Source organism: Hippichthys cyanospilos, chromosome 21 (genome assembly GCF_059441005.1).
Source record: "Hippichthys cyanospilos isolate Australia breed blue-spotted pipefish chromosome 21, RoL_Hcya_1.0, whole genome shotgun sequence".
NCBI classification, from domain to species: Eukaryota; Metazoa; Chordata; class Actinopteri; order Syngnathiformes; family Syngnathidae; genus Hippichthys; species Hippichthys cyanospilos.
In genome coordinates, this window is record NC_142389.1 from 1,259,923 (window position 1) to 1,285,715 (window position 25,793).

Sequence of the window (25,793 nt, forward strand, 5' to 3'; positions counted from 1 at the left end):
AAGGAAGAAATGAGAAATGACTAACAAACGCATAATGATGATAAATATTAGGTGTTTATTATTTCATTTCCTGGTTGGATAAGGGATTAAAAAATCCCGCCAATGACATTGAAGACTTATTGAAACTTTCTTCACGCGTTCCATGAGGAAATACATCACTTGATTATTTACATATTTTTCCAATAGGAAAAAAACCCAAGCGAAACAAAAAAAGCGAAGGAGAGGGCAATGTTTTCCAAAGGGGGGCCGCGTCCCAATTAGTTCACGACCTCGGGGTATCCGTAGTAATCGTCCAGCTCGGCGAAGATGTCGTTGGGGTTCTTGCAGCTCAGGTTGCAGAAGCAGGCCTGCACCCACATCATCTTCCAGGACTGGGTGGAGCCGTCCGGGCACAGCAGGTCCAGGTCCACGGTCTTGGACTTGTACGGGATGCAGCAGCGCTCGTCCGCGCACACGCCGCAGAACTTGGGCCGGTACCGCCTGCCGCTGGTGCAGCCCGAGATGCTGATGTTGGACGCGCGCTCCTCGCGGTACACGTTCAGGCACTTCTTGCCCGCCTGAGGACCCACATCAAAATCCACTGAAGGAAGGACTGAACGAAGGAAGGAAGGAAGGAAGGAAGGAAGGAAGGAAGGAAGGAAGGAAGGAAAAGCAGAAATGCTGCGGAATGAAGAAAGGGAAGGCGAGAAGGGACAAAAAGAAGGGGGGAGGAAAAGAAGCGGGATGAAAGGAAGCACAGAGGTGCGCGGGAGGGAGGCGTACCCTGATGTGCTTGGCGATGTCGACCTGGCAGGGCCTGAGGTTGCACAGGCGCGACTCCTTGAGCAGTTGGCAGCGCGGGTTGGCGTTGGAGACGCGCAGAGACAGCCCCCACCCGCAAGACTTGGAGCAGGGACTCCACGAGGTGGTCTGGCTCACGCAGTTTGTATGCAAACTCCTCAGCTCAGCGGGGGGCGCTGACGCGTGGGGAAACGTTAGCGCAAAGTGCTGCTTTGCTAGCATCTCGTGGCATCTCGGCGCCACGTTGAAGCGAAAAACTTGAATTGTATTGCATACAGTTCTTTCGTTTGTTTTTTTGAATGGCGCGGTAGTTTTTCGGACTCTCACCCTCCACGGCGTGCCCGGGCGCCGCCTTGCGCCCCCTCCTGGGCTCGTCGCAGATCCACTCCTCGCAGCACTGTCCGCGCACCTTGACGCGGCGCGGGTTCCGGCACCAGACCCGAGGCGGCCGGGACCGGATGCAGAGCGGCACGCAGCCGATGGCGCCGTCGACGCACACGCATTGGTACTTGCAGCTGGGCCGGAAGCTCTGCCCGTTCCGGTAGATGACGCCGTCGTGCTCGCAGCCGCTGCCCTGCATGTCTAGCAAGAGAGTGCGCTTGCGTACGGGAACGTGAGCGACTCCTCGGACTTTGCCGGTCATCCCAAGTTATGGTCGTCGGAATGCCGTATTTCCCGTACCATAAAAGCCTCTCGTTTTCTTAAAAATCATTGTGACGTTCCAAAGATCTGTCAAAAACTGACACCTTGTAATACGAAATGTTTGTAAGCTAGCAGTGATAAACCAATCAGAAAACATTACACAATACGAGCAGTACATATGCTTGTATTAAATAAAAAAAATGGATGTACATTGGCAGCGATAAACCAGAGAACACTTCGTAATACGTACGGCACATAAGCTAGCGGCAATAAACCAATCGGAGAACATTATGTACAGACTGCTGGCAGTGATTCGCCAATAAGAGAACATCCCATCATTTGTACAGTACGTACGGCGGCAGCAAAAAAAGTGAGAACGCTACGCCATACCGTGCGTACACGCTAGTCGTGATAAACCAGTCAGAGAAGATTTCGCACGTTCCTTTCTATTCTGAAATTTGAATACGGTGCGCCCATTCGTACGGGTTAAGTGGAGAGATGGAGGCCGTATTGAAAAGTGCGCCTAATAATACGGTAAGGAAAATACCGTAAGTTGAATGGAGGCAACCGGTCTCTTCTAGCCTGTTGAAGACGTTTCCACCTTCAAGAGGTTTTTCTACTCTCAGCACACATGAACCAAGAGGACTTCCTTGGAACTTTGGATTGAGGGTCCTCAGGACCCAGGCCCAGTCCTCCATTCAACCCCGGGAGGACCAGGACCCGGATGAGCGGGAATCCGGGCGGAGTCGCCGGCTGGCGCGAGCGAGCGACACTTACATGCGCACAATCCCTTTTGGTACCTCGGCTTGTCCGAGCTGTAGTCGCAGTACAGGCCCTTGTGGCGGTCGCAGGTGTCCGCCTCGTTGCACGCCTCGCCCACCTGCCGGGCGCAGGCCTTGCAGCAGTCGCAGCCGTCCATCAGGAGGCTGACGCCCGGCGGGCAGGCGGGCGGCCGGGCCGGACACTCGCAAGGCCACCGGCAGTACCGCGTGACGTTGAAAGGCTCGGCGCTCGGCGCCGTGGCAGTGGAATTCTGGGAGGAGGCCTGGAGGACGGGAAGGAGGAAAAAAAACCTAAGACTTCGACACCGGCTAATCCACTGCAGCGTATTAGGGAGCTATCCGCGGACGGTCCTGCCTCGGCACGTTTCTGATCCCAGTCCCCGTCCCCTTAGGTAGCCCGTCCGTGATGGATGCTCTCCAGCGCGGGCGGGTTAACAAAAACTATCCTGGGGCCATCATTAAATGAGAGTCATACATCAAATGATTGCAGGAACTGTCTCCCAGTACCCTTGGAGATCCTTCAAAGGATCTCGTTCAAAAATGGAAGACATTCGGTATGTACTTGTAGTTCATGTTTAAAGTTGAAAATAAAACGATGTAGAGGGGATGTATTGGAGACGCAGTAATCCCAATCGCCACACGGAGTCGCCAAAATACACTTAATAAAGAAATTCTTCCAACTGCTAGACTGAAGTCTATGTCTAACGAAGTTTGATCATTTATGGTCCATTAGTCAACTATAGCTACATCACCGATATAAATGTACTTATGTGCAAACTTAGACTTAAAAAAAAGCAAATAATCGTAGATATAAAATTCTACTGTACCTGTTGAATCCCAACTGCAGTTAGAATCCACAAGAGGAGCCAACTCATCCCTAGAGAGGAGGCGCACGTGCATCCACCAAAATGCCGTTCATGCGCTCCTCAGGCTCCTACGTGCGGTGCGGAGCGTTGGGCATCCCGCGGCCCACTGCGACATTTCCACATCGCCAGGTCTGAGCCCGAATGTTAAAAATCCACGATGACGTCGACGAGCTTTGACATGCTGCTTTTCTCTTGCTCCTCCACTTTCACCGCGCAGCTCCTCCTCCTGAGGGACATTCCCAAAATCTCCTCCTCCTCCTTGTCTTTTCCCCCTGTGCTCTGGTTCTCTCTCCAGCTCCTCCGCTACCACCCAACTAAGTACATGATTACTCGAAGTGGGTTCCTCCAAGCTCCTCTTTCTGGTCCGTTAACCAAGTCTAGGTGTTCCACCCCTCATTTTCTGCATCTCCAAGACTGGGGCCGAAGAATAGGAGAGTACCAATCTGGGTGGTTGCTTCTCTACCTGCTCCTCTTCTTTCTTTACCACCTCTGTCACTGCCAATGTCCTGGGCTTTTATCTAACTCTGGTTCTCCCTCTTGATCCGATTCACGTCTTTATCTTCTGATTCTTTACCACATCTGCTTCTAATGTCTGGTTCGCCTTCACTTTCTTTATCCTTCACCTGTTGGTCATCCTCCTGGTCTACGGTGACCTCTTAATCTCTGGTTCTCCTCGACCCGCTGCCAAATCTGCTCCTTTTCCTTGTCTTTCTCCTAATTGATCCGGATCACCTTCTCCTCCTTTTCCAACTATCTTTCTCCTCACCTCAATATCTGCATCCTAACTTTGGTCGAACCCCCACCTTTGGAGCTTCTGATCAATCTAGTTCCCCTCCTTCAGTTCCTTTGACCTTCTCCCAATAATTCAGGTCCTCCCCCTCTTCTTGCTTTCTCCTCCGCATCACCGGTGGCTCTGGTTTTTCCTTTCATCTGGCCTCTTTCACCTCTTGTCCTACCCTTCCGTTCTCCACCCGCCTCCTCCATTTGAAGATCCGGTGGTTAAGGTTCTGGGGTAGACCTAAAGAACCGCTTCCACGGGACCGCATGCGATCCTCTTTGATATTCGCCACGGAGGGGAGGAGTTTGACTCCACGGGATTCACTTGATTCAAACATTACCCCCCAAAATAACAAGGACTGTGATGGGTCCTCTTCAATTATGGAAGTGCAAAATTGCATCTGTGGCTTATTTTGGCTTCTCATAAGTCAGAACGCAACCAATATGTTACTTTACGGTGCTCCACCGGCGCAAATCCCGTCAAGTCAGACGATTAAATGATCCTGCAAGATGAAGAACAAATCTGCATAACACATGCGCAACATCCATCCACGATGTCATCCAGATCCGAGCCTCCAAAGGATTGGCTTGCAATGAAGCTGCTTTTTTTGTTTGCAACTAAAAACTGTAATGTATTTAGTCGTCTCGGAAACGTGTACAATCCAAATACAATATTTTCTTTTGTAGGGTGATCTATGTTCATTTCGCGAGAATATAAATAGTGTTTCTGGGTCAATATGACCCGGACGCGTGTTCCTTTTTCCTTTTTTTGTCAGAAACTGATTTTTTGACTGGAAACTCATTCATAAATTAATAAAGGCACCACCTAAGTTGAACTTTGTTAAGTTTGTTTCGTTGTTGGAATAGTAAAGCCATCCCGGGTCAATTTGACCCAAGTTCAAGTCATTCTCCAAACGTTTTGCAAGCAAAGCATTGCAACAAATATGTGCAAATATTTGATTTTGAATGGATATGCTTATGATTACACATAGGTCAAGCAATAGTCTTGTCATTCAACTTTCAAATGGGTCAGTTTGACCCACAACATACTAGGAGGGTAAATACAGAGCAATCGTGATTTGTAAATACAGAAGTATATTCATTGGAGCTCGGTGATGACCGCCTAGCAACAAGAACCTGTGCAAATGCCAGAAAGTTGTTTGTTTTTTTTTAATAAGCAACTACTGATCTTAGCTGTTGCGATTTATAGAGAAATGACGATTTAAAGAATACGGTAGCTGTGCTCGTTTGCTTTTTGTTCTATAGTGTTTTGTTTTAGAATTTTATTGTAAGATCACGGGAGGCCTTTGGCTTTCAGCTTGCTTCGTTTTTTTTGAACATATGTACCGGCCGGTCTGGTAATTATAGCTGCTTTATATAGCTGCGGCCTTTGGCTCATGGACAGGCAAAAAAAAAAAAAAAAAAAAATGAAGCACTCTGGCAAGAGTCTCTATAAGAATGCCGCAGCCCGGTGCGAACTCGTACAGAGTGGGTCAACATGGCGGAAGCGTTTAGTGGAATGCTAGCCATGTTAGCCAATGATTTTCTTTTTGTTTGACAAAGTACAACATTAGCATCATAGCATCACTGCTTCGGTGATTTTGTTACTGTGATGAAATCAATGAAAGCCCTTTCAGTTTGGTTCCATTCAATCTAATTGTCAATTTAACAGTTTGCATCCAAAAAGCTCTAAATCATAAAAAAACGCCGTCATGTTAGAAGCGCGCCAAGTGGCGAGGACACGGCGAGCAAAGACCACAAAAGATTGAAGGGGCTCGTTCGGAGACACGTAAACAAAGCAAAAAACGGCTCTGGACTCTGTGTGAGTTCCTTTTAGGTTGACGCGTCGGCGAAAACAAACAAAAGGCTTTCTGTGCGACGAGCGTTTCTTGATAGCGCGCTCCGCCCAGTGGAGGAATGCTTTGTCTCCGGGAGCGTTTAGGCTGGCTGACCTGCTGTCGACCGACGCCTGTGGCCTCAGGGTTCACCGTGGCTCCAAAATTTTTTTTAAAAATGCACAAATTCAAAGAGCAAAATCATTCCAGGGTGAAATTTCAGAGCCTAACGTTCGCTGGGAGAACTCAAAAGCTTTCCAAGAACTGGCCGATTTCAGAGTCCTTCGTGAGAGCGGCATGTGGATGACATCTGAGCAATGGATTACACGCCAATGCCATGACATGATCTTGCCTCTGATCTCCCTTGTTAAAAAAGTGCAAGATATGCACAATCCGTTTTTTATATTATTCTGTCACCATGCGGCGTACTTATATCCTAAATAGTCACGTCTAGGAGAGCGCCCGCCTGTTATGAACTGGGAAGGATTTCACAGAGGAATTCAACTTTTATACCGAACAAAATCAAGGACTTTTTGTGACACGTGTTTCTCAATGATAATCAATACGGAGATATCGAAACAAAAGCTTATGGCACGCATCCCTCAAAACCTTTTGTAAAGCAAACGATGACATCCTGTGACACAAATGGTGACTTTGTTCCTTGGGAAATGCATTTTTAAGACGTAAATTAGCGCATGTATCAGTTCATGTGTGTACATTTTTAAAAATACTTGAAATACGCGCAGCAATGTTATCATTGCTTGCTTGATCTTCTCCATCTGTTGCAAAATTCCAAAGGGCAGAGGGAACTGGGACTCATTGTGAAGTCGTAAAGCGCATTTAGAGCGGGGCGCATCCTCGTAGGGTTTGGCGCGGCGAAATAAAACAACAGCTTTACAACCTCACGGCGGTTTGCAATAGACAACTAAAACAAAAAGCCAGGCCAGTGCGGAAGGACGCAGCGGGAACAACCTGGAAGCCATTATTCCTGCACTGTCAAATTAACCCACACCGGAGGATGAAAACAAAACAAGTGCCTAAATATGGCCAAAAATTGGCGATATAGATTTGTTGTTTTTTTAATAGACTAAGAAATCTCAAACTCAATCCCCGCTCACTGCAGAAGTTAAATGCATTTTGCGAAACGCTAAAAAAAAAAAAAAAAGCTCCTTCTGAAAGTGCCAACTTGTCTTTGAGGAGCGGCCGATGGAAAAGAAGGCCCGGCGCTTCGCTTTGATTACGCAAGAGCAGCTCGCCTTCATTTTGTCTGCAAAAAGATGCACCAACGCGGTCCCGGTTTGTTTTGTTTCTATTTCGTCACCGACGTGCTTCCGTTTTCGATGCCAAAATCCATTTGACGCTTTGGAATCACGGGCTTTTTCAAGCGCTTACAAATCAATCACATTTCCAGGGCAAAAAAAAAGCTCGCGTATTTGAAAGATGTGAATCGGAGTCTTTCCAAAGGGGATTGCGCAGGTGCACGCTGAAAATAGCTCCCCGCCGCGTAATGACTGGGTAATAGATGATGACGCGGCGATAAATGCCCAAGTTCCATCTGGGCTGAAGACTGAAGGCAAGGCGCTCTCATTACGGGCTTGGCAAAGACGACTGGCAAGGGAACCCGTAGTTACATGGCTTCTGCGCGGAAAGGCTGGCGTTATCCCTCGCTGGGGGGGCGCTCAGGTGGCCCCTCAAAATATTTTCCCTCTTTGCACACCTGAGGGCTTTCCATTCCATTCCGAGGGATTCCATAATGATCGCAGCCTGACTCCATCTTGGATTGACCCGAAAGCGACCTGACGAGCCGGCGTTCGCCGATTGCACTGGATGATGGCGGCCGCCGTCCAGAGGCAGTGATGTAATTCTCATGAGGGGACCTTTCCCAAACAGCCACTAAAGAAAGTTTGGGGGGGATTTTCCCTCATAGACCTTTGTACAAGACAAAATGTTTCTAACTAAGAAAGATTTTTCATAAAGTGCTGGTGATTGTTTGTTTTGAACTATTTGAACTATTTCCTATATGCCCGAAAGATGAAGTACACAGCTGTGGAGCCTTATTCCGCTGAATGAGAAAGAAGGTCCGGCCCAATCACAAAACGGCTCCAAGTGCTATTCTGTCTAGGCCGCCCCTCCACAAGGAGGACCACTCTGCCGACCCCAAGTCAATATGAGTGGCCTTAGGCCGTTAACCGGTTCTGACTAGATTACGCCGACGACGCGACAGCCTTGCTCATCATCCACCAATCGTATGCAGGCTTACCCAAACAAAGACAAACTCTTGACTGGGGCATATAAATTTAGCGAAAGTGCAAACTGGGCAACGTCAGGCGTAAAAAAAAGTACAGTAAAAACAAAGAGGTGAACAAGTACGGCAAAAGCAAAGCCGTCGAGAGACATCGCACGACAAAAAGAAGGGGCCGTCTCACGCCGGTCACTCTTGCGGTTTTCCTGATGCGCTGAAGTCAGACTTGCTTCTGCTTTTGGAGACCACGGAGGCGCTAACTACCACTTGCGCGCCATGCGGAATGTCTAGCATTTAGGGAGAAATGAACCCTGGAAAAAAGATGAACCCTGACAAGCGGATGGGGACTTTGGCTTGTAAGAAAAAAAATAAATAAATGATGGCAAATCCTTGCAGTGGGTCATTTTGTCCTTTTAGAAGGAGGGTGTGGAAATGTCTTTACAGAGTTCGAATGAGTCCTCACATCCAAATGTGGCCGGCGGCAGCCACAGACAGAAAGCATCTGTCTTTATGTACGCTTTGCCCAGAAAACTGTTTACAAACGGACACAGCGTCTTTAGAGTCGCTCCTTGGCTCAAAACCAATAAAAACCGACGCGCGGGCTGGTGTCGGAAATATCCTGGATTCCTGAATTCTTAACTTCCCAGACCTGTAAACACTTGTTGGTTTGGTCACCGTGGATCTAGAAAGTCATCCCTTCGCTTTCCTTGAAAAATGAGCTGATGTTTTAACATATTTGTGCAATCGGCAAAGCCAAGAGACGGACTGAGAGGACCCCGATCTAAACAACAATCGTGTGACCACCGCCGGCCCCTATAGACAAAACTAGGACGACAAATCTAACATTTTGAACAAGAGCCGTTTTGTTTAACGTTGACTCAAACAACAAGAGTCCATTTGTCCCCGTTTAACTTTGCAAATTAGCATGAACTGGATAATCGTTGCGAATGAGCCTTTGCAATTTTCCCCCAAAATTATATGGAACTTTTTTCCATTTGTTTGTGTGCCGCCTGTGTATTTGTGCTGTTGTGAAACAGATCCGGGGCACAAAAAAATTGGGAAATGGCTCATTTGGATGACCAAGAATGGACAAAGACCTCGCAGTCCCGGACTTCAACTCGGCAATCGTCATAAGAAGCGAAATACCGAAGCAGGCTCGATGGCAGGTCTTCTTCCTCATTCGCTGGCAGGAAACGCGCTCCGTCAAGTAGTCAGCGAGAGTGGCACTCTTAGCAAGTCGTGGCTCTCCAAGGCTCTATCGCGTTCCATCAAAATGACCAAACGTTTCTTTGGTGCGTGTAAACGTCATCGCAGGTAAGCCGTGGGATTTAGGGGATCTACCGCGAATGAAGAATTTTTGAAAACATTTTACAACCGGAACTTTGTTCACTCAGAGCTCGGGGTTGAGCAAAATCCAAGCATGTGGCGTCACTCAGCTTCCCCATTGCGCACGTTGCGTTGAGACCGCGACCAGCTCGGAGGAAGCCAACGAGGCAGACTGGTCTCGCCGACTTCAGGATGGGTAACGCCACGCGAGGCGCGAGCGCCCGCAACCACCGCGACAGCGGAGACGACGGCCGCACTTGCAAAGGTGAGGGCCTCGTCCCTTCGTTCATTTTGGATTTTCCCACGCTACTGCCAAATGAACTCGGATAGAAGAAGGGGTTTGAGTTGACCCGAGAAATTCCTCGCTCCCGGGTCGGTATCGGAGGCTGGACGCAAGAGCAGAACGTGGGAAAAGGCGGCTGCCGCGCTGAACCCAAGGAATGGCCCAAGAATGCCAGATCTTCTGTTGTATCTGGAGTAGAGCAATTTGCAGGTCCAGAAAGTCAAATCCCTGCCACATTTTGGCTCGAGCCACAGGCGCTTCTACTCAACCGCAGGGTAACAAGCCAACTTGACTGCAGGTTGAGTAAAAGGAGCAGTGGCTAAAGCCAAACTGTGGCAGGTTTTTGACTTTCTGGACCTGGATTTTCCTTGGACCTGGAAAGGGGCTGTCCAGTGACGATCCAAATGAAAGTTGAAAGATGGATTGGAGATACAATCCCGTCAGATATTTTCTTTACTTTCCAGGCTCGGAGGAAGACCTTCTGGTTGTGCTTGCCGACTACCCGCCTGTGGATGTCAGTGAGCCCATCTTCAGGATTGGGGAGAAGCTTGGCATTGTTGCACAGTATGCACAAGTTTTTGTATTCGTTATTTTTTTTTTTAGAAATCCAAACGCTGGTTAGTTCTGACCGGCATTTGCCTTTTCCTTCCCTGGTGCGCAGGGAAGGCTACTGGTGGAAAGTCCGTTCGCTCCAGACTGGAAAGGAGAACTACATTCCTGGAATCTATGTGGCCAAAGTGTATCATGGGTGAGCGCAGCTCAAAACGTATGTTCCACGAGGACACGCCGACAGGTTTTGTGAGCGAGCGAGCGAGTTTGTTTTTTTTAGGTGGCTTTTCGAGGGGGTGACGAGGCAGAAGGCCGAGGAGCTTCTGCTTCTGCCCGGAAACAGGGTGGGATCCTTCCTGGTGCGGGACAGCTCCGCAGAGCGAGGTGAGGAAGAACTCAGATAGGATCACTGATTCCAAAGTCCAAATGTTTGCGGGAGGAATCCCGGCTTTTGAGTTTTGGTGGGTTGAAACGTTAGCCTCTTTGCTGCCGTGACAAACGCACTGTCCGCAGCCTTTCGTGACTCATGTAAACGTCCACGGTGACGAAGCGTGGGACAAAGGCACTACAGTCGACTTCTGTTTTTGTTTTTTTTTTTTGCGCTGCCGCAACTTCCTGAAAAGAAGCGGACTCTGACAAAGTTGTTTTTAGGTATGTACGTGCTGTCTGTTAAGCACAGCATCGTCCGGCACTATCGAATATGCCGACTGGACAACAGCTGGTACTACATCTCCCCTGGCCTCACCTTCCGGTGCCTGGAAGACATGATCAACCACTACTATGGTGAGGACATGTACAGATACAAAAAAAATGGTCAGGCCCGAAAAGTTCGTTGCCTTGACGTTGATTTCTGTCTTCACTGAAAGACTTTGCGGACGGTTTATGCTGCGCATTGACGTCGCCGTGCCACTCAAGCCAAACGGCGCCACCGACAGAGGCTCCGCCGCTTGTTACGAGACGCCACATTAACGGGAGGAAGAAAGACAGGTAAAGCCCAACGATGGCGGTCAACCGGCGGAAACGCTCATTCGTCGGCCCAACTTGTCGCTAACCAGGACGCGGTTGACCGGCGCCGACCGTGAGGACAACGCGTTGAGCTACGGCCTCAGGAACAGCATCGCCGCCTACCTGTCCTTCTCCCAGTGCGACGAAGCCCAAAGCATGAGGGCGCAAAGCAGGCGAAAGAAGAGCAAATCCATTTACGTAATCCCTGAAAACGGGTCGGCAAACTTTGACCAAGGTGGGTTTCAAGGCTTGTGAAAAGACTTCTGATATACAGGTCAAAAAAAACAAGACTGTGTGACTTGACTGGAGAAATCTGTGTTGGTTTCTACCGACAAGTTTGTTTTTTTTCTTTTCGCAAAGACTAAGACGGTCTCAGACATTCTTCATTCAAATTTCCTCCCAAACATCCGGCCCGGCTTTTGATTATTTGCCGAATTTTCACGGCCCCGTCGCCGTCCGAGCGCTGACGCTGATTGCGCCTGCACAATGTCAACGTTGAGCAATCGTAACAACAGCAAACATATCTTTGCACTTAATATAAGCACAAACAAAGCGTCCAAATAAAGACGTCAGCTTTGCGCTGATGAGCGGCGGCCCGGCGAATTATGATAAGTACGGCTAAGAATGTAAACACCGGCGTGGGCGAGCCGCCCGCTCAGGCAGTGGGGGAAGTCGAGCCGCTCAAACAGGCGACGTTTCGAAGAGTGAAAAAGGATACGACACGGCCAAATCCCGCCTCCGAAGTGGTTAACGGCGTCTTCCATGTGGCTTCAAGGTTTTTACGAGCGTGTGTGTTCGTTAAAGCGCGAGCGAGAGTCAGCGTTTTGTTGACGTAAAAAGCGCGGCATCAAACAATGTCTGCTCTTGTAAAATCAACAACGCGTGCGTACGTGTGTGCCACGAGTCAGCAGAATGCCTCCACGTCCCGTGTAGGCCAGTTCCCGCCGCCGAAGCGTTCCGCTCTCTTCTAGACAAAATATCGGAAACTCGGCCCAGTTCGCTGCTCGCGTTGTTATAAATGATGAATTCCGAATTCTGAGATTTGGATGGATTGCGAGCACTTGTTCCTTAACGCTTGTGTGGTATTTTGACCGATATTTTAATCTGTTCTCACATGCGTCTCATATCAAAAGGAAAGCATTGAAAGAAGACATTAGGGAGCTGAAATTTCACCCAGATGGTGACAATGGCAAATTTCAACATGGCGCGACCACTAACGTTATCACACTATCAGGAGTGTGCAGTCACTATGCTAAAATACCGCAACGATGAAGAAGAAAATGATCCAAAAATGGTCAAAATACTGCAAAAGGGTCATTAAATAAATTAAGGGGGAGGAGCATTATTCAATTTTCTAAAGGGATATCTTAACTTGAACTTAACAGATAACTTTTCTCCAACATACGCAAAGGCACACAGGCAAAGTGATAATTTTCCTCCATTTTGACCAGATTCTACAGTCGTGAGTTATTTTAGCAGCGCTATAGGATCTATAGAAGACGACTTGGGAGACCACAGCAGGATATAAACAATCCTGCAAACGTCTTCCCAGAAAAGACTTTTGACAGTTGTTTGATTTGTTCAGAGTCGTTAAATGCGCATGGAAACTAAACGTTTATTATGGGATGGAAGGGTTGCTTGGTTTAAGCTCAGTGTGTGGCAATTGCAAACTACTACTACTACATGAAGAGCATTACTGCCACCTATGGGACAGGAGAGCATATTAGGAGTCTTGTAATGTCTGTTGATTTTTTTCCATTTGTGTAATAAACATTTTCATTCATGTCCGTTTCATACCAACGCTGTGCAAACACCTTGGACCGTTTGCGACTCGACAATCACATTTTAGCAGCCAGTGGCAGATAGGAAAAATACATTTTGACATGGCCCGCAAAGCTATATAAAGATGAAATACATTTTTAAGCAGCATTAGAAGTAGGGGGAAAAAAAAATCCACATCTTTAACAAAAAGCCTTGGCGTAGCAGTTTTTTTTGGTACATTATGCAGACGATGGGTAATTGCTTGCCGCTGCAAGTAATGATACCTTGAAACGTACTCAGCAGAAAAAGGCCCTCAAACGTGTCTCGCGCTCTAGGACTTAATCATACCTAATATTATGACAATTGAGTTGTGAGTTTTAGCCTCTTCCGATCAGGAATTGAGGGTGAAGCAGAGAAAGCGTGGATGAGGGAGGAAATGAAGAGAGAGAGAGCGAGCGAGCGAGCGCGATTGCGTAACGATTGTCTTCTCAGTCTAAGCTTCCTCCCTAGCAGCTGTCCAAACGTCTGACTTCACCTCCGGGATGCAAGACTGCAACGCTCCAAATCAATGTTTGCTTACTCCTCCACGCACATCCAACTTTCTTCCCGACTGAATGAAACAATGATTCAAGGAGAAGCTTCACCTTTATTTGATATTGCGAGTACTTGAGCTGGTAAATAAATCAAATTGTGTCATTTTTTCTTTTTTAAATCGAAGATCTGAAAATGAGGTAAATTGCGCAATCGATGATTCACAAAGTGTAGAAAAGCTGGACGAGATTTTTGTTTGTTTTGTTTGCAAAAGTTATGAACTATTTGCTGACCATCTTACTTGGGATGTTCTTTACCCGAGTGACCAATGTTGTGAGAGTGTGGAAGGTTTCCCTTCGCTGACAAGGCAAGCCGTATTTTCCTTTTCATAATATGTCAAAGTCCTCTGGAAAAAATATCCGCCCGGCCTCATTGTTGTTGGCAACAAAGAGGCAATAAGTGAAAAGGCTCTAAAACGGATGCACTCTACAGAACATCAAATTAGAGGTATATATGTGTGTGTGTGTATATATACAGCTGATCCATTTTTGGAGCAAAAAGGAAGTCCTCAGCATGAATTTGAATCCAACCACTTCCTTGAACAGAGCGTGCTATTTCTCACACACACATGCAAATGATGCAGAACGAGAAGCACAAAAAGGATACGAAAACAAAACCAAAAAAGATCTACAGCCACAGCAGAAAGATGAAAGTGACACACGTGGCCCGGGAGCCGTGACTTGCGCACCCTTGGGTTAGCTAGTCAACACCATCTCACTTCATTTTGCTCTTCAAATTGGAATCTTTCAAAAGAATATTCTGCATTTTCCTTGACCGTAGTAAATCATTCCTACCCATGGAAGAACTTCTCAAATTTCCCTCTCATGATGGTGAAAAGATCATTTTCTAATAGAGATGTATTTAGCGCCACATTAGCACGCAGTTACAAGGTGAGAGGGTTGAAGGTCATTCGGTCGGGGGAAACGGAGGTGCTACTTTGAAAGAAAACTAGCATTTGCGTGTGGAACGTTGCAAAGTGTGGAAAGCGAGCTGGAGCTCTTCTGGAAAGACGTTGCGGAGAAAATAGTTGGATAGAATCGAAAGTTTTTGCTGTCTGTGAGCAGCCAGCTGAGTTCGGGCCCGGAACAGCTCGACTGCTTCCACTTCCCCCTCTTCGTCTTCTGGTGCGAATTAATGTCTGTGAGAGTTAACGAGGCTGGCTGCTGACTTCATGTTTATTCATGTCGGCCTTGTTAAAAAAAAAATAAAAAAACACTCGTTAAACGTTATTACCCCTGCCTTATGAAAAACGTGGCCAAAGTAGAAACCGTGGCGATGATTAAGACACAATTAAGGCTGGGCTGTGGTTTCAAGCCTGCCACCTGAAACCTCTTAAATACCATGTTGGCGGAAAAAAATAGTCACATGACACACTAACGCTGTATCCTGCCTGGCCGAGTGCACCGTCTTTTTTTTTTCCGCTGCTCTTGGCTCAAGCTGCTGAGGGGAAACGACACACGTGGAGGCATTACCGGCAACGGGTCAACTTACGGTGGAGATGACCCCCTCCCTGATTCATGCCGACATATCAGCCTAATATTGGAACACGCTGGAAAAAATAAATAAATACAACTGTCAGCCTCCTAATTAAATATATTTATATATCCTAAATAAATAAATGTATATATATATATATATATATATATATATATATATAAACTAACAACCTCCATGCAGACAAAGGTGCGACGATTAATTGACAACTATTACTCTTGATAAACGATTAACCGTTGATACCCAGTATTGTCAGAAATCTCTGAATTTGAGCTTCGGCTTCTTGATGAAAGTAGTTTTTAATCAGGTTTCTTTAGCCCTCTGTGAAAGTGACCAATTAGCATCGAGTTAATTGAAAGCGAAACATTTACAAATATAGGCATTTATTTTCAAAAGCCAAGATTTTTTTGCCAAATTTCCGACATTACTGACCAAACAAGTCACCAAACTATCAAGTAAGTAAAGATGCAAGTGCATTTTTTGCGCTATTTGGAATGAAAAAGTCCTATTTATGAACAAATCTGTACCCCTAACAGCCCAAATAATAATAACAACAACAATAAATTGTGAGAATTTTGAGAAATAAGAATGAAAGACTTTTTTTCTGGCTTCTGATTGGCTACAATCGGGCTTTTAACGAGCCCCAAAGACGCGTCTCGGACTTGGCCCGCCTTCTTCGGTGTTTCCTTACGTAGCTCTCTAAGCTCCCGGACCGGGTCCACGCGTAAGGAGGAGGGCCGCGGCCTGTGCCAAACAAGAAGCCGAGTGCGGCGCGAGTAGCTGACGTGGAGCCATGTGTGTGTTGGCGTGCGCGCGAGCCGCTGCAGCTGCAGACGCTGGAGCGACGGCGGCCCGCCGGTGAACCCCTCGGGAAGGAGCGTTCCAACAATGAGTCGTGATATGTGGGGAATGTACACATACTGACAGATACAAATAGACGGCGCGGCGCTGATAAACACTTCAGAATGCCTAAAGGAGCGATAACAGGAAGGCTCGGGAGCACGTTGACACTAATGGGGGCTCGTTATTAGACTGTGAGGAACTCCAGTCTAGAGCGCAACTTCAACAATGTTGCATGCTATTGTACTCTAAAACTGTTCTCAAATGGGTTACATCTGATTTGAACAGGGGATTGGAACAGGGTGCCTGCAGCAAATTTAACACTATGGCAGAACAGTATGTTTTTCTTTTCAAATGAAAAGCAAATTAATTGGAACGACGATGTGTGGGCCCATTATTGGACTCATTATTAAAAGTCCAAATTTTACTTAGGTAGTATAGAGTTAAAATACCCTGCAAAAAGTATAATGTTTGAGGTCCTAACATTCCTGTGACAAGCTATGGTGATTTAGCATTTAGAAAAAGTTGAGCAGTGTCCCGCTAGATGGCAACCACAATGACATATATATTTTTATGCATACATATTTGCATGTCATTGCATTGCAAAAGTATGTTAATGAATGTCTCAAATTGTGTGGTGTAACAAAGCCCACAGCGCTCAAGTTATCACAAAACCCCATTGAAACATGTCTCCTGAAGTCTACCTAGCAACAAGTGACGAATTATCCAATTACAGATTTTGTTTGTTGCTGCGTTTGCTAAACGGCTAAAATGTGCTTATACTTGTCGACTTCTATGAGTTTTCGTTAGTATAAAATATGCATAGTCCCTGGCAGAAAATGAAATTAAAAAAAAATAAATGAGAGAGCAAGAGCAATTTTCCTGGCAAGTGTTTGGTTGCCCGCTATTTTGCTTCCACATTAAAACACCACAGGCCATATGTTTTTTGTATTCGAAGGCTGAGGTAAGATTCTCCCTTTAGATCGACCATTTCCACCCAACTGTTGAATCTTTCGTGTCATGTGGGAGTCACGGAAAAAGTCAACAAGACGGCCCCTGACAGCAAAATTTCCGCCTCGGCGGCGACTGAATGCAGACGGCAAGATTCACGGAAAACTCATTTGGCCTTCATGTACTCTCTCGTTCACAGGATTTTAAGTGTGGCGAGTAAATATGACGTCATTGTCACTACGACACCCTATCCCGTACCTGTCGGTTGTGATTATTATAATATTTCTTAATTGTATCAGGTTTGTCATTTTTAGCTCAGACTATGTAGTTAATTAGAACTCACCTGTGTTACAAAAAAAACAGGTGTGTTTTGTGAAAGTACAAAAGTAATACATATGTTTCACTGTTTAAAAAAAAACGCATTTTCAACAAATCACTGAATTTTAGTGGCCATACGGCAAACGTTTAAGACGTTTGTTGTGCTATGGTGACATCTAGTGGACAATGTGAAAAACGGTTCAAAAGCATTCCATTTTTAAAAGATGTCAACAACACTTACTAGATCTCTTGGTGAAGCCGAAATCCAGCCACAAATGATTGTCAGTCCTACGAAATTCGGGTTCGACGTAGTCAAATTGAATACTGGATGACAACAAACAAAAAACAGATTGTTACATGGGATATTTTGACGAACCCCATGACACATAGAAACGGTTTTATATCGTTTGAGTTTATATTTTTGTGACATTAAACGTGGGAACAATACTGTACTCGTCTTGATACCGATTTGCGTAAGTACAAATTAGCAAAGCTCGCAAAAACTACCGAAACAACAAATATGGCGTCCAACTTTTCCCGCCGTGAATTCAAATATTTGGCAATGAGGAATACTGTACTGACAAATGTTTGAGGGTTAGTTCGTGGGTGTATTGTGACGAACGATATCATCGTTTAAGTTTTAAATTTCTTACACTTACATTTAAAATTTACGTAATCGGTTTGCTAGCGTTGCTCAATTCTTACGTACACCCGGAAATGGCAAAGCGGAAGCCAATTTTCTGTACGGTCTCATTTAAAGAGCGGACCATCTTTCCGTGGTAATGCAGTTTCCTTTCCGACAAGAAACAAACAGTTGCAGTTTTTATTCGTTTAATGGACGACGACGAGGAGCACAAAGATGGCGAAGCCGCTGCGCCTTCGGTGATCGATCGTTACTACACACGATGGTACAAAGCCGGTAAATAAAGACAAATACTGTTCGTGTATGGTAGCTAGCTATTAGCCGAGTCGGCAACTGTAGCGGACTTCAGTCTGAAGAGCTGTCACATTACTTAATAAATATTTAATGAACGTTTAATGGCGCGTTAGAGTTGGATACTTTTAAAATAATGGGGGAAATGATGTTAAAAATGAATAAACTAGCAGATGTCCTGTTTTGTGGGAAAATGCATGTATTTAATGCATATGTTGCATTTAATAGATATGAAGGGAAACCCATGTGAGGACCATTGTATCCTTCAGCATTCAAACAGGTATTTGCTTTAGAATACTGTGAAAAAATATTTAAAACTCTTAAAAAAAAATCTCCATGTTTGTTTATATTCTGCAGAATATGCGTCATCACTTTGGCTGAAACTCACCCCTTGCTGGAGGAAGGTCGAACCATCGCCAAAATCAACTACCAGATCAGTAACGGCTGCAGCCGCCTAAACAACAAAGTGTCGGGAAAGTCCAAACGGGTAACGTCACACACCCCGGATGTCTTCTGTTGCATTTCAGCTCTTCGTTGACCCGCTCTTCTTGTTTTGCCTCCATCAGGGAGGCCAGTTCCTTACCGAATTCGCTCCTCTGTGTCGGATAACGTGCACGGACGAAAGCGAGTTTACCATTTACAGGTTGGTAGCCCAAATTCTTGTTTGTTTCCCGAATCGAAATGTGTTTTGCGTGGCAGCTGCATCAGGGGTCGTCTTCTGGAGGTCAATGAGAACATCCTGGAAAGACCTGCACTCTTACAGGAAAAGGTAAATCACGGGGTTGAAATAATAACTAAACATTGCCAAAAAATTGAGATTTGCGGTGCATTGTGTGCAGCCGTCCACCGACGGCTACATCGCCGTTATCCTGCCCAAGTTTGAGGAGAGCAAAAGCATCACCGAGGACCTCCTGAGCAGAGCTGATTTTGAAAAGCTGGTGGCCGGGCGGGACCCCGCCCAGGCGGCGGCGACGCAGGTTTCGTGACCCGAGCTTGGCGTCAAACAGAAATGAAAGCGTGGAACAAGATGCATTGTGCCTTCTGTTTAGTTGCCAAAAAAAAGTCATAATGCAAATTGCTGCAATGGTGTCCAAATTGTGGCTCTGGGGCCATTTGCTTTTGTAAATGGGACAACATGGCCGCCTTCCTTTTCCGTTTCACGTTGCTGAGTGAAGCTGCATCTTGTTTTACAGCGGTTGTACATAGTGAAAACATTTTAGTTTTACAGCCTTATTTATGATTCCGTTTTTTGGGGAGGGGGAAATCATGTTTAGTTTTGCATACGACACTGAAAACAACCAACAGTGATTTAATAAAAAATACTTTATTATTTCCCCACGTCATTTTGTTCTCACTATATCCAAAACTAGAACTATGATTTCTTCACCTCACATTCCAGGCCTACTCCGAGTACCATCATCCAACATTTGCCTCCCGCGCCAATCGCTCGTTAGGGTCAGATTTGGCAATTAAATGCAATATATATCATTTTTGACATTATATGGCACATGGCGTGTAACGTAGCGCAAAATGACATCACGACAAGACGACGACAATCACGGAGCTGGTGTGCAGCCAAACGGTAGGTGGCGAAAGTCTACACGCCCCTTGGAAAAAGTCAAGACTTTTTTTTTGTTATTAAACCTTTCCATCAGCGAAACCGCCTTAGGGAAGGTGGAGGGACTTGTCAAAAAATTTCAAGTAGCAGTCACGCTTGGCATTTTTTGTTGTTTTCACAGGGGCGTGCAGACTTTTTCAAACACAAGACGAGCACGGGGGCTGCTTCAGTTGTCCGTTTTGCAAAATATTAGTTACTCTCCAGCAGGTTGAGGCCGGCCATGTGCCGCTCCAAGTTTTTGACGGCAAAGCTGTCGCGGGCGCCGTCGTCGTCTCGGACGGGCGTGGAAGCGCCCCCTCGCCATTCCTGCGGCGAACCCCGGCCGCTCCGCTCCGACTTGTTCTGCGACATGAAAATATGAGGGTACAGAAAGCGGTTCGGAGCACTGGTTTGGAAAAATCCAATACACGCGCGTAGCGGTTAAATTGCGCAATACGACCTATTTATGAATATTTGTACCTTGGTGTTGAGCTTGTGACACATCGGAAGGATGTTGAGGACGAGGGTCAACACGCCCCTGGTGGTCTGAATGGATGAGTCCACCTTGCGAGACACCAACAACTCCTTTAGTTTGCCTAGCGCTTTTCAGAAGTTCCATTTATGAAAAAAAAAATTCAAGACACTTCATCCGAACAAAAACGACTGTCTCTGCCAAATTTGCTCTTCTTTTCCAAAGTTTGTTCTTGGTGAAGTGCATCATGAAAATTAAGGCTGTCAATTTTTTTTTAGAATCAATTTGATCAAATTTAATGTTGCATTACAAAAACAGGTGGCTTGATTTACAAATTATTGTTGGTTATAAACAAATTCCTTAGTTGTCTTAATATTGCGGGGAGCTGCAAAAACTGGAATCGCGGGATCGAATATGTGGGCCGTTTTTAAATACGTTTTTGGCATTGGACGAGTTAAGTGGGGAAAACTGTATGTATTATTAATTTTTTGTTTTTTTTAAACAAAGCCACTATGCCACTGAAGGGCAAACAGTGGCCGCCTTGACCGAGAGATTGAAAGAGCCTCGATTTTTGCAGACGTTCTTTAAAAGAAAATAAAAAGTATGTATAGTGACACATTTTGAAGGGCGTTTTATTGGGGGGGAGGGGGCATTAACCGGGAAGAAGGAGGGAAGTTAAATGTGTGGGGTACCTTCTGGAAGGTGGCGCTCTTGCCCTGGACGGGGGTCCTCGCCCCCGCTTGCAGTTGTTGACACAACGCGGTCAGCTTCTCCACCTCGGACGTCAGCGCCGATTTTTCCTCACCGGCCAGCTGAAAAAAGAGATTTAGTGTAAAGAAAAAAAAAAAAATTGGGAGGACACAATAAAATGGAGACATGTCGCCGGCTTTCGCGCAATCGTGTGGCGGCGCCATTTCTCCGGTACGTACCGGCGCGCAGAAGGCGCGCAGGGCCGAGCACAGCCGGAGACCTTCTTCCGACAGGAGCTGGAGAGCGCGGGAAGAACGCGACGGCAAACAAAGTCATTTGGGGGCGGGAAGGCCAGGACGAGCGCGCCTCGTCCGCCGCCCCATCGGTCCGGCCGCGTTTCAAAGACGGGGGGGGGACCGGAACCCGCCGAGTACCTCGGCTTGATGGAACAGGTCCAGCGTGGTCTTGAGCAGGCCCTCGCCCCTGTCAAATCAAAGCGCGCAAATGAATCGGCGGCGGCGGGGAACGGGCGAGGTCGGCGAGGGCAAACCTGGTAAAGAGGTACATGTTGTAAGCCATGCTGGCCACGCTTTGGCCGCGGCGGACCAGCTGGTGTTCTTGCTCCTCCCACTTTTCCAGCTCGGCGTCCATGTCGGACGACAGCAGCCGCAGCTCCAGGCCCACTTTGGCCACGCCGCTCTGCTCCTGCGCGGCACCACCATTACGCTTGTACGTTTCATAAATGGGAAATTAGGAACCATCGGCCGCTACTTTTTTTTCACTCGCGCGTTGAACACGTTTTTTTCTACTAGCCGCCAGGGTGCAATCAGGTGTGTTACTCTTATGTTGGTGCTGCAATCTAACAATCCAAGTGTGTCTGTGTCGGTGCTGCTTATATTTCTATTTCATTTCCCGTTGTACTTCTAAGTTCATTTCCGGTATTTCAGATTGCGTAACGTCATCCGTTTTATTTCTGGCTGTTTGTCGGAAAATCGCGCCACTACATACGAACTACAATGCGCATGCGTATTAAACTGAACAAAAGAATACAATGTTTTGCATGAGTCACTAGAACACAATCTGCAAGATGTTCCAATTAATTTCCTCTTAATTTGAAAAGGAAAATGTACTGTTCCTGGCACATTGCAGGGCCTTACCTCAGCATCCAACTTGACAGGCTTGGCGCTCTTTAGGTTAGCAGACTGCTTCTGCAAGTTAAAAACAAAACATCAAAAAAACACATACTTACTGCAGCCATATCATTAAGCGATGATAAAGGAGGCGTGTTGATGGACGGCACGCTACTCACTCCGGATCTGGGAAGTGAAAAATAGCCTCTTTTGTCTCCTGTCAACACAAATGAGTATTTAACTCATTGAATGGCAGCCATTCTCACGAGGGTCAGCGATTTGAATGGACGACATAAGTCGCGCTCGGGTACGAACGAGTCAGTCTTGGCAAATTTGGACGGGCTGTCCCGCGCACCTCGCTTTCCCTCCAAGACGTCGTTGATCTCGCGCAGCAGCAGCGCCACGTCGCCCAGCTGAGCCTCCCAGGCCTCGCAGAACACGTCCAGGTTCTCCTTGGCGATCTTGCTGGACGGGTGCAGCGCCAGCGTCTGCGCCGCTGAAATGATCTGGTGGAAAAAAAAACAAAAAACAAAAACGCAGTAGTTGAAATTGCAATTTGCATTAGGAATACATTTTCATATTTATATACACACAGCACATACATACATGTATACAAATATACACAAATACATATACATAAATACCATTTATAAGTGTATATATACTATATGTATATATGTATATATATATATATATATATATATATATATACACACACATACATACACACACACACACGTGCATAAATGCATGTGCAAAGCAATGCATTCATAAAGTCGTACACAAAAAAAAAAAAAAAATCAAATGTTGAAGCTTGGGCGTTAATTTGTCCCACAGGAAATGAGTTCATGCCCCGGGGGCCTTCTCATTAATAGCCAATTAGCCTGCTCGGCTAACAGCCTAGCGCCCGGCGCAGACGCAATATTGACTTTTCACCTCGGCGGCCGCATCGCGCCCGGGGGGCTGCACCGGATAATTATCGGCAGGAATCGCGGCGGCAAACACGATTAGCCGAGGTCCGCGCGGACGGCGTGTTCTCAGACGCGCCGGACGTCATTGGTCTGTCGTCTGCTGACCTGCGGGCCGATCACGTGGAAGGTCTCCTCGGCGTGGACGCAGGTGATCTCCAGCGGCTCCGTCCCGGACACGTGACACAGCAGCCGACAGTTCTGCGGGTCGGCGCGGGAATTGGAAGGCGCCGGGGCGGCGGACGTTTTCCCGGCCGTTCCCCTACCTCCACCAGTTGCCCCTTCTGCTCGCTCAGCGTTCGGGAATACATCGCCACCGCCTCCAGGTTGCCCTCGGCGCCGGCCGCCTTGAGCGCGCGCAGGGGCGATTGCTCGGCGTGGAGCTTCAGCAGCTCGGAGGCGCGGCCCACCGCCACTTTGTGCAGCTGCCAGACATCAAAGTTCAACGATTTATTCATTTCTAGGAATGAGCAAAAATGAGTTGCACCTGTTATTATTTGCTATAATCCTACGATCGATAACAGCTATCGATATCGGATTTAGTACTTGTGACGCCGCCCCCTTGTGGGAGTTAACGTCATGCCTTTATTTGCCACCCAATTTTAAAGTTGCAAAATTTATACTTGTCATCGGTTTTGGGGGATATTTTATGTATTAAAAGTCCTAGTGGTATCGGTACTTGATATCAGTGTTCAAAAGTTGATCGATCATACTGGTATGGCGCGGGGGAAAACAAAAGTGGAATCGAACGTTGCTTTACTTTCGAATGATGTCATCACCACCACTTTAGAGGGCCATTTTTCTATATTTTTAAGATTGATCGAAAAAAAAAGAAGCAGCGCCAAAAATGAGCCGGAGCTAGCTTGGCGCGGTTGCGGCTTACCTCGCGTCTGAGGTCGTTGACGCTCTGGCAGGACTTGGCGATGGCAACCTCCAACTCTTCCGTGGTCTCTTTGGCGTGGAGCGACTGCTGCCGGTGCAGGGATAAAAAAAAAAAAAAAAGGAAAAAAAATACAAACGCAAGATGTTTCGCACAGTTTCTGAAAAACAGTAAAAGGCGTAAAAAGAAAAAAAAAAGGATTTGCTCCGGCACGTACGGCCTGGGTCCAGGCGTGAAGCAGCTGGCGGGCGTCCTGTCGGGCCAGCTGGCACAAGGCCAGGATGGCCTGGCGCTGCTCGTGGCCCGTGTACGGCGAGTCGGTGAAATCCTCGGTGCGCTCCACCAGCGCCTCCAGCTGGCGGCCCACGCCGTCCGGCGGCGAGGCGTACAGGTTGTCGCGCAGGCACTCCACGCTCATCTGAAAATGTGACCGTATTTTCATTGCGGGTTTGGTACAATCATGTTTATTTTCATACAGGAAGTTGATTTTGTAGGAATGGCAAATTGGACACCTGTGTCAAAAATTGCTGTTTTCATCAATAACTCAAATCATCACATTTATTAGTCTACAGTGCGCTTATTATTGTTATATCAAATGTATGGATGCATTTTTTAAGTTCACTTTTCCATTGTTATATTGTATACGTTTCCTTTTTACAGAATAAAGAATAAAGGTCGAATAAAGTCAGGAGCAATGAGCCGAATACCTTGTAGTCCTTGACGGCGTTGTAGATGCTGGCGGGCAACACGGCGTCGGCGCAGCCGCGAGCCTCCGTCACGATGTCCACCACTTGCTCCAGGGCGCAGCGCATCCGATGGAAGACGGCGTCCTTGTTGATGCGCGCCGACTCGCAGTCCGGGTGCCTCAGGCAAGTCTGCGCCAACCCCCCCAAAAAGTTAAAAAACAAAACAAAAACAACAACAAAACACACACAAATATGAACCGTAATTCCCCAAATATACGTTACAGTGATGCTGCGTTCACACACCGCTTATAATGTGGGAAATCTGAAACGCACTTTACTTACCCAAAACAAATATACAACTTCTGGATATGAACACAAGCAAATATGAAGAGTTTAGGAAAATGAGATTTCTTCTGTAGTGTTTCCAAAGTGCCGGGGCGTCTTTTTTGCGCTAACATAGAAAATGCCAGAGTTTGACCCTAAAATTAAGGGTGCGTCCAATACACAGGTGCGGTTTATATTTGGGGAGTTACGGTAATCTGAATTTCAGTCGAAAGCGAGCGCTCTAACCTTGGAGGCCGTCAGGAGCATCATGGTGCATTTCTCCAGCACGGCCCGAGCCGCCGCCATACGGGCTTTCTTCTTCTCGTCTTTCAAGTCCTGGTACGCAAACACACACCCCAAAGACATATTTGGACTTTTTTTTTAAACTATTTGGGGGGATTTTATGGCTCCTAAGTAGATACAACTCCGGGACGGTAGGCGGATCACAACTAACACACTCATTGGTTGATGGCCGCACCGGGAGCCAATCGCGTGTCTTGTGGGAGGGTCTCTCTGAAATATAGCTTTTCTTTTTTTTTGGGAAGTAGCGAGGGATCATTGTGTATGTATATGTATATGTATATATATATATATATATATATATATATATATATATATATATATATATATATATATATAACTTGTAAACCAAACACACAAAAATACACACATGAACCTCTTCACAAACACATACAAGAAAATCACATACTAGATACACACAAGTTGAAATAAACGCACATTAACACACGTACAAACACATGCATGCAAAACACACAAATACACACACACACACAGAAAGACAGAGCAGATGGTAAAAGTGGCTTGACTCCATCTAGCTCCTTCCAACTCTCTTTTCATGCGATTATGAAGCTACATAAAAAAGACAAAAAAAAAATAAAAACAATAACACATAGACCCTCATAAAAATAGAACGAGAGGAACCGAATGAAAGTGCACCTTGAAAAACCGAAGCGGGCGCGAGGAAGATTTGGGAGCGGGACAAAAGAGTCAAATGGCTCTCCCGGCAATTTCGCTGTAATTATCCGTCATTATTTCCCCCCGCTGCCACG

General features: G+C 46.5%; 4 protein-coding genes across 10 annotated transcripts in view; 2 read left to right on the top strand and 2 right to left on the bottom strand.

The window, feature by feature from the left end:
• Positions 1 to 35: 35 nt before the first annotated feature.
• Positions 36 to 17,366, bottom strand: LOC148406039 (CCN family member 4-like). Its single transcript, XM_088404506.1, has 6 exons — positions 17,284 to 17,366; positions 3,032 to 4,350; positions 2,200 to 2,467; positions 1,108 to 1,362; positions 763 to 956; positions 36 to 557 (listed from the first exon to the last, which is right to left on the bottom strand). Exons 2-6 carry the CDS (start codon positions 3,077 to 3,079, stop codon positions 258 to 260), a joined length of 1,065 nt encoding a protein of 354 aa, XP_088260632.1. The 5' UTR covers positions 3,080 to 4,350; positions 17,284 to 17,366; the 3' UTR covers positions 36 to 257.
• Positions 9,117 to 13,584, top strand: sla1a (Src like adaptor 1a). 2 transcript variants are annotated; one of them, XM_088404963.1, is made up of 9 exons: positions 9,117 to 9,238; positions 9,319 to 9,515; positions 9,998 to 10,097; positions 10,195 to 10,281; positions 10,363 to 10,466; positions 10,734 to 10,865; positions 10,949 to 11,069; positions 11,138 to 11,322; positions 13,359 to 13,584. In XM_088404963.1, exons 2-9 carry the CDS (start codon positions 9,443 to 9,445, stop codon positions 13,460 to 13,462), a joined length of 906 nt encoding a protein of 301 aa, XP_088261089.1. In that variant the 5' UTR covers positions 9,117 to 9,238; positions 9,319 to 9,442; the 3' UTR covers positions 13,463 to 13,584. The 2 variants fall into 2 exon arrangements, with proteins under 2 accessions (XP_088261089.1, XP_088261090.1); XM_088404964.1 differs by having other exon boundaries at positions 13,362 to 13,584.
• Positions 17,367 to 17,802: 436 nt separating the features above from the next.
• Positions 17,803 to 19,314, top strand: abitram (actin binding transcription modulator). 2 transcript variants are annotated; one of them, XM_088404509.1, is made up of 6 exons: positions 17,803 to 17,950; positions 18,205 to 18,256; positions 18,334 to 18,463; positions 18,543 to 18,619; positions 18,676 to 18,745; positions 18,816 to 19,314. In XM_088404509.1, exons 2-6 carry the CDS (start codon positions 18,207 to 18,209, stop codon positions 18,960 to 18,962), a joined length of 474 nt encoding a protein of 157 aa, XP_088260635.1. In that variant the 5' UTR covers positions 17,803 to 17,950; positions 18,205 to 18,206; the 3' UTR covers positions 18,963 to 19,314. The 2 variants fall into 2 exon arrangements, with proteins under 2 accessions (XP_088260635.1, XP_088260633.1); XM_088404507.1 differs by having other exon boundaries at positions 17,809 to 17,961.
• ctnnal1 (catenin (cadherin-associated protein), alpha-like 1) overlaps positions 19,281 to 25,793 on the bottom strand; it is a 32,931-nt gene continuing 26,418 nt past the window's right edge. For 4 of the 5 annotated variants that reach the window (XM_088404504.1, XM_088404505.1, XM_088404503.1 and 1 more), the window contains 15 exons: positions 24,970 to 25,059; positions 24,421 to 24,588; positions 23,931 to 24,131; positions 23,717 to 23,803; positions 23,100 to 23,258; positions 22,942 to 23,034; positions 22,221 to 22,371; positions 22,045 to 22,082; positions 21,893 to 21,943; positions 21,286 to 21,440; positions 21,170 to 21,218; positions 20,975 to 21,031; positions 20,738 to 20,857; positions 20,054 to 20,137; positions 19,281 to 19,936 (listed from right to left, as the gene is read on the bottom strand). In XM_088404504.1, the coding sequence (XP_088260630.1) occupies positions 19,784 to 19,936; positions 20,054 to 20,137; positions 20,738 to 20,857; positions 20,975 to 21,031; positions 21,170 to 21,218; positions 21,286 to 21,440; positions 21,893 to 21,943; positions 22,045 to 22,082; positions 22,221 to 22,371; positions 22,942 to 23,034; positions 23,100 to 23,258; positions 23,717 to 23,803; positions 23,931 to 24,131; positions 24,421 to 24,588; positions 24,970 to 25,059 (1,656 nt within the window). In that variant the 3' untranslated portion in view covers positions 19,281 to 19,783. The remainder of the gene's footprint in view (positions 19,937 to 20,053; positions 20,138 to 20,737; positions 20,858 to 20,974; positions 21,032 to 21,169; positions 21,219 to 21,285; positions 21,441 to 21,892; positions 21,944 to 22,044; positions 22,083 to 22,220; positions 22,372 to 22,941; positions 23,035 to 23,099; positions 23,259 to 23,716; positions 23,804 to 23,930; positions 24,132 to 24,420; positions 24,589 to 24,969; positions 25,060 to 25,793) is intronic. The other variant, XM_088404502.1, reaches the window with a different exon arrangement.

Excerpts from the sequence above, each read along its gene's own strand:
- abitram (XM_088404507.1), top strand. The coding sequence starts at position 17,877 with ATGGACGACGACGAGGAGCACAAAGATGGCGAAGCCGCTGCGCCTTCG. Across the intron at positions 18,257-18,333 it reads ATCCTTCAGCATTCAAACAG|AATATGCGTCATCACTTTGG; the intron begins GTATTTGCTTTA and ends TATATTCTGCAG. Across the intron at positions 18,464-18,542 it reads TGTCGGGAAAGTCCAAACGG|GGAGGCCAGTTCCTTACCGA; the intron begins GTAACGTCACAC and ends TGCCTCCATCAG.
- sla1a (XM_088404963.1), top strand. The coding sequence starts at position 9,443 with ATGGGTAACGCCACGCGAGGCGCGAGCGCCCGCAACCACCGCGACAGC. Across the intron at positions 10,098-10,194 it reads AAGCTTGGCATTGTTGCACA|GGAAGGCTACTGGTGGAAAG; the intron begins GTATGCACAAGT and ends CCTGGTGCGCAG. Across the intron at positions 10,467-10,733 it reads GGACAGCTCCGCAGAGCGAG|GTATGTACGTGCTGTCTGTT; the intron begins GTGAGGAAGAAC and ends AGTTGTTTTTAG.
- LOC148406039 (XM_088404506.1), bottom strand. The coding sequence starts at position 3,079 with ATGAGTTGGCTCCTCTTGTGGATTCTAACTGCAGTTGGGATTCAACAG. Across the intron at positions 2,468-3,031 it reads CTGCAGTTGGGATTCAACAG|GCCTCCTCCCAGAATTCCAC; the intron begins GTACAGTAGAAT and ends CCCGTCCTCCAG. Across the intron at positions 1,363-2,199 it reads CCAAAAGGGATTGTGCGCAT|ACATGCAGGGCAGCGGCTGC; the intron begins GTAAGTGTCGCT and ends CTCTCTTGCTAG.